A 5,336-nucleotide genomic window follows, 5' to 3' on the forward strand; every position below is an offset into this window, starting at 1 on the left:
TAACATGAAGAATTTACTATTAATAATTTAATAAATTTCCATTCACATTATCCAATTTTTTAACAGTGGCCAGCCAACGGCTGGCGCACGCCACAACACCCTCGCTTCACCACTCGCCGTGAGCGGGTGCTGCGACTTCGGATGAACATACTCGCTAAAGGAGGAAAATTGATGGGTTAGCTCGTGAATGGATGAATTTAGCGGCGCGAACGACAACGGGGTGAATTCAACAGTGGCACGACCGACAAGGGTTGAAGAGTTTGATCCAATAAGCGCCACGTCCACATCTAACTTCTAACTACTATTAAAGCAAGGTGGTTTTTCCACATGGCACCATTATAAACTGTCCACATTGAATTCCACATATACAATTCACTTATATACATTTTCCACCTAATTAACATTCATTAAAATGTATAACAATTCATTAAATACATAAAATCTTCTATATGTTATTTTTCATTTAATTACCATTATAAAATTATATTAACTTATTCACATAAATTTATAGTGTCTAATCATTAACCTTTTACAAATCAATATAAAATTCTTCATTAATTTTATTTTATAATCATTTAAATCAATAACAAAAGTTTGACTATATAAATCAATACAACGGCTAATCTTGAAAAATTATTAAATGGTGAAAATTTTGAACAAATATTTTAATATTTTTTTATATACATGTATTTCAATTTTAATGCTTTAAGTTATAATTTGATTTAAATGAATATAAAATAAAAGTTATAGAAAAAAATTATTATATAATAATTTTTATTTTTATTATAATTTCTACCCGTTTAAAATACGGGATCTAACCTAGTTACAAAATAAGATAGGATACCATGACAGATAGTCTAAGTTGCATCGGTTATCCATATAACTATATTTATATTTTTTTAAAGACAAATTTATTGTACTTTCTGAATTTCACCAAATCAGATATCTATTTGTGATGGGAAACTTACCTGTGTCTACAATTAGATACGACAAGAAGATTGAGTTTTCCTTGGTGAGTAAGAAATAAATAATTTTGTTCCTTTGATAAGCCCACGTACCTTACCTTCTCTCCAGTCTCCACCGTTTCAAACCCACCGCGTTCATAGTAATCAGGTGCTTCCTTCATCCAAATATGGAGCAACCGCTGCTCAATGGTACAATTTCCCACTCAATTACCAATTTAACTCTACCTACTTCCTTACGTAATAATAATAATAATAACAATAATCCAAACCTTTGCTTGCTTACTTGTTTTGCAGAAAAAGAAAAAAGCGGAGAAATCGAGAAGTGGCATTCGTATCCCTCCGTGGGACGAACAGGATCCATGGTTCCGACTGCTTCTGAAGTCAGCGTTGACGAAATTCGATCGGCTGCCACCGCCTCCGATCGCTATCCACCTTCTCTCCACTCTCCCTTGATCAGTTCTCCTGAGCCTCCTCCGTATATTGCAGCTGGTACACTACATCTCATCTCAATTGATTGATTATCTGTTTCTGTTATGTTGCTTTGCTTTCATTTCATTTCATTTCATTTCTAGGGTTTAGATATATATCCCCTTTTTCGTCTAATTTCATAAGCTGTAAACTAGCCGAGCCCGAGCTTGCTCATTTTGACTTCTGAGAACTCCAGCTATTTAAGGCTCTTTTTCTGAAGGCTGGGTTCAGCGTGCGAGTCGCTTTTTTAACCTTGGGCTCGGCTCGTTTATAATTTATTAAATTAGTTTATACATTTTTAATTGCTTTTATATCATCATCATCATCGTACTCAGTATATCCCACCAATAGCAATGCTATGGTAGGGTCTGACGAGGGTAAGATGTAGACAGCCTTACCTCTATCCCATAGGGATAGAGAGGCTGCTTCCGGTGAGACCCCCGGCTCGATAGTAGTTTTGCATCAAGCAATGCTATGGTAGGGTCATCGGGACACCGGCTGATCGGTGCATGTGCCCTTGTCTTTCGGCTATCAACGCCACCACATGATGCCTGATTAACCTTCCGCCACTTTTAACGTTATTTTCACGAGATTAGTAAAATAACGTCAAAATTAGTGCAATTTTACTTTTGCCCACCCGAGGGTTCACACATATATACATTATATGCGCGCACCGCAAGCAGGGCGTTTTAATTGCTTTTATATAAAATGAGAAAAACATTAAACAAGCTTAAGTTCAGCCAGAGCGGCCCGACCTCGTGTAGTACCTTAAACGAGCCAAAGCTCGGCTTGAGCTCATATTTGCAGTGTGAAATTAGTACATAGAAGTCTTAAAAGAAGTAAAACTTAAAAATACACAAGGCTCGACGAGCCTCCCATACATGGTTCGAGCTCGGACTTAATAACTAAACAAGCTTTATTTGAGGCTCAGGCTCGGCTTGAGCTTGAAAACCTTGGCTTGTTTCGAACTTTTTATCAATCCGATCTCGAGCAGTTCATGTGCGGCTCGGCGAGCTTATATGAGCTTTTCATACAAGGCTTAAGCTCAGGCTCGATAACAAAACACGCGTTATTTGAGGCTCGGTTAGATCTTGAAAAAGCTGGGCTCGTTTTGAGCTTTTTATCGATTCAAACTCGAGTACACTTCTTTGGGGTAGTTGCACCACTAAAATTGTTTTCTTTTCTTTCAGATCAAGCTTATCCTTATGAGGCAGGATATGGAGGGCAAATTGGTAAAACTGAACATCAACCTGCTAGGTATAAGTTAGATTCTATTTTATCTTTATTTGAATTAATCGAAATGGGCTGACAGTTTAACATGTATATTTGTTGTGTATTTTAACAGGCAGATATTGGATGAAGTTGAGATTCGTGAATTACTGATCGATCATGTTGGCCATCGTTTTTGTTGGGGAAGTCGTCCTGCACGCACATGGAAAATCCATTCTATTGAAGACTGCAATGTTTATATCGGGACTCTCGAAACGTTTGTGGAAGAACGGGAAGTTATAACCGAAACAGAACCGTATAATGGTGATAGCAATGTTGATGGAAAAGATAAGGGGCCTGAACTTGGTGTTTGGGAGCTAGATTTGAGGTCAGAGTTCCCGGTTTTGTTCACGAATCACAAAGAGTCACGGGCCAACATTCCTCACTCTGAGACCGTTGGCAAATGTTCAGGTAATTGTGTTATATGACCTAAAGTATGGTTTTAGTTCATCTTATTGTTGGACTCGTATGATATCTTGTTTTGATGGCAGATTGTGCGGGAAAAGGAGATGTTATTTGTGTTGCATGCAATCCGGATCAAAAACCGGGAGTGAATAAAGAAGATTTAATGGCCCATTGTGCTGCATGTTATGGCAGGGGTTTGATTGCTCACAGAGATGGTTCTGATACATTGTAAGCCATTTTACATTTAATGATGATAAAAATTAAGGCTTTATAAATTACAAGACGACCGACCGACTTATTATTATTATTTTTTTCAATCTTTTTTGTAGATGTGTGAAATGTAATGGGAAAGGAAAGATACCTTGTGCAACTTGTGGATCTAGCGGGCTCGTTAAATGCTTGAAATGTTTAGGCAGTGGTTCGCTTTTGACACACAAAATAGCAGTTGTTAAATGGTACGTCTACTAGATGTTAATTTACCAAATCCTTTATTGAATTATTATTTGTTAATTTAACCAAATGATGATATTTTTGTAGGAATACACATGCAACCAGAAAACTGAATGCGACAAGTGGGGCCGCCTCAGTGCCTGATGATGTGTTCCACCGAGCCAAAGGGGTGCAGTTGTGCAACACGCAAGCGTACCAATGCACACCGGCGTTCTTTGCTGATTCCTTTTTCCTGAACCAGTTTTCTTCAGAGGTAATATCTGAGCGGCCTCTGATTCCGCCTACGGCTAGGGTGATATGTGAGAGGCATACCATTTCTGTGATCCCAGTTACGCGTGTGACGATGGTGAACCGTGGTCAGGCCTTTAGTTTCTACATTGTTGGTTTTAGCCGAGAGGTGTATCTCAAGGATTATTATCCTTCTAGGTTTTGTTGGGGGTGTTGTCCTTGCTTAGACTGGCTCAATATATGATTTAAGTGTGGGTGTGTGCTACTTTGAGGTTGGAAAGTGTTTATTGTAATGCATTGTTTATATGTTTGAAGTATGGATGGGTGCGTAGTAATGTGAATAAATGTTGAGAAAATATTATTATCATGGTATTACAGAAGTGTGTTTTGAAACACGGTCTTTGATTGTAATGCTCTGTTTTTCATTAGTGGCTTTTTATGTTATTTAAAATGGTATCTTTGTTTTTCAAGATAACTTGAGCCTTGAGGTGATAGCCTAGTCATTTTAGCTTTGGATGGCCAATTTGATAAAAATGCAATTAGTTTGTTTTGTAATCCAATAGCCCTCAAATCTTATTATGATTAGAAAACTTTTGAGCCCATAAGTTACCATATAGTCACGGGTCAATCCTCCTGACTTTATGTGGCGTTCAAAGGTCAGTAGATTCGTCCTGCTTATGATAAGGGTCTAATGATTTCGTCATGCCTTGGACTCATTAGGCTAGCGACACCAGCTCGCGACCAATAATGCGTTCATCGTGCAAGCACAACTAGACATGTACACGTCAATTATCCCGCTGAGGCTATGTCTGGTGGAGTCGTAACTAGCCAGCAAACCCAAGCCTTCAAACTTACTAAGCAATTTGACCTTTAGATGTTTGGTCTGGGACTGTATACCCTTGTCAAATAGTAGGTTGGCTAATTTTTATAAGCTAATTATTAATTGTAAAACAACACAAAAGAATATTAATTAGTATGGAGTTGGATCCTATTCACGTTCAAGCAACTTAATCTTTGTTAACTTCATCATCAAGATAATCATTTTATCTTCCGGATCACTCAAGAGTGTGCTTTGTTTAATGATTTTTTGGTGATCAATCTAAGAACCATGACCATACTAGAAAAACGAAAAACAAACATATAAATATGCATCATGACAAACCAACAATATAGAAATATCATAACTGATTTAAATACAAAATTGGGTTTTCTTGTGCCAAACTTAAGTCCTCCCTAAGCAAACACTATGTCTATATTCCAAATGCAATAACAATTAACATATATACACGTTCATGTAATCATGTTGTCACAATTTAAAAGAATAAACATCAATGAGTAAATGAATTAGGTATTGCAACATAGCAATAGTAATTCAGGGACTTGAATGTCATTTTGTAACAGAAAAGAACTAAAACTGTAATAGTTGGTTAGTAACTTAACTAACGAATTGAATTTTAGGGGTGTTCGTCGGATCGGATAGCTAATTATTTGATTTATTCGGTTCGGATTTTTTGGATTTGAAAGTTTTAGATTAGGGATATTCCTATCTTA

The 5,336-nt window shown here is 37.1% G+C and overlaps 2 protein-coding genes across 2 annotated transcripts; both read left to right on the top strand.

Moving 5' to 3' along the window:
- The first annotated feature begins 1,132 nt into the window (after positions 1-1,132).
- LOC143541020 (uncharacterized) lies at positions 1,133-3,130 on the top strand. Its single transcript, XM_077033941.1, has 3 exons — positions 1,133-1,454; positions 2,624-2,690; positions 2,779-3,130. The coding sequence occupies exons 1-3, from the start codon at positions 1,133-1,135 to the stop codon at positions 3,128-3,130; spliced, it is 741 nt and encodes a 246-aa protein (XP_076890056.1).
- A 41-nt stretch (positions 3,131-3,171) lies between these two features.
- Positions 3,172-4,195, top strand: LOC143541050 (uncharacterized). The gene is made up of 3 exons (XM_077033965.1): positions 3,172-3,335; positions 3,437-3,562; positions 3,645-4,195. Exons 1-3 carry the CDS (start codon positions 3,187-3,189, stop codon positions 4,027-4,029), a joined length of 660 nt encoding a protein of 219 aa, XP_076890080.1. The 5' UTR covers positions 3,172-3,186; the 3' UTR covers positions 4,030-4,195.
- The last annotated feature ends 1,141 nt before the right edge of the window (positions 4,196-5,336 follow it).

Source organism: Bidens hawaiensis, unplaced genomic scaffold (genome assembly GCF_021521415.1).
Source record: "Bidens hawaiensis isolate Kalapana, Puna unplaced genomic scaffold, B.hawaiensis_p1.1 tig00012466_1, whole genome shotgun sequence".
Taxonomy (NCBI): Eukaryota; Viridiplantae; Streptophyta; class Magnoliopsida; order Asterales; family Asteraceae; genus Bidens; species Bidens hawaiensis.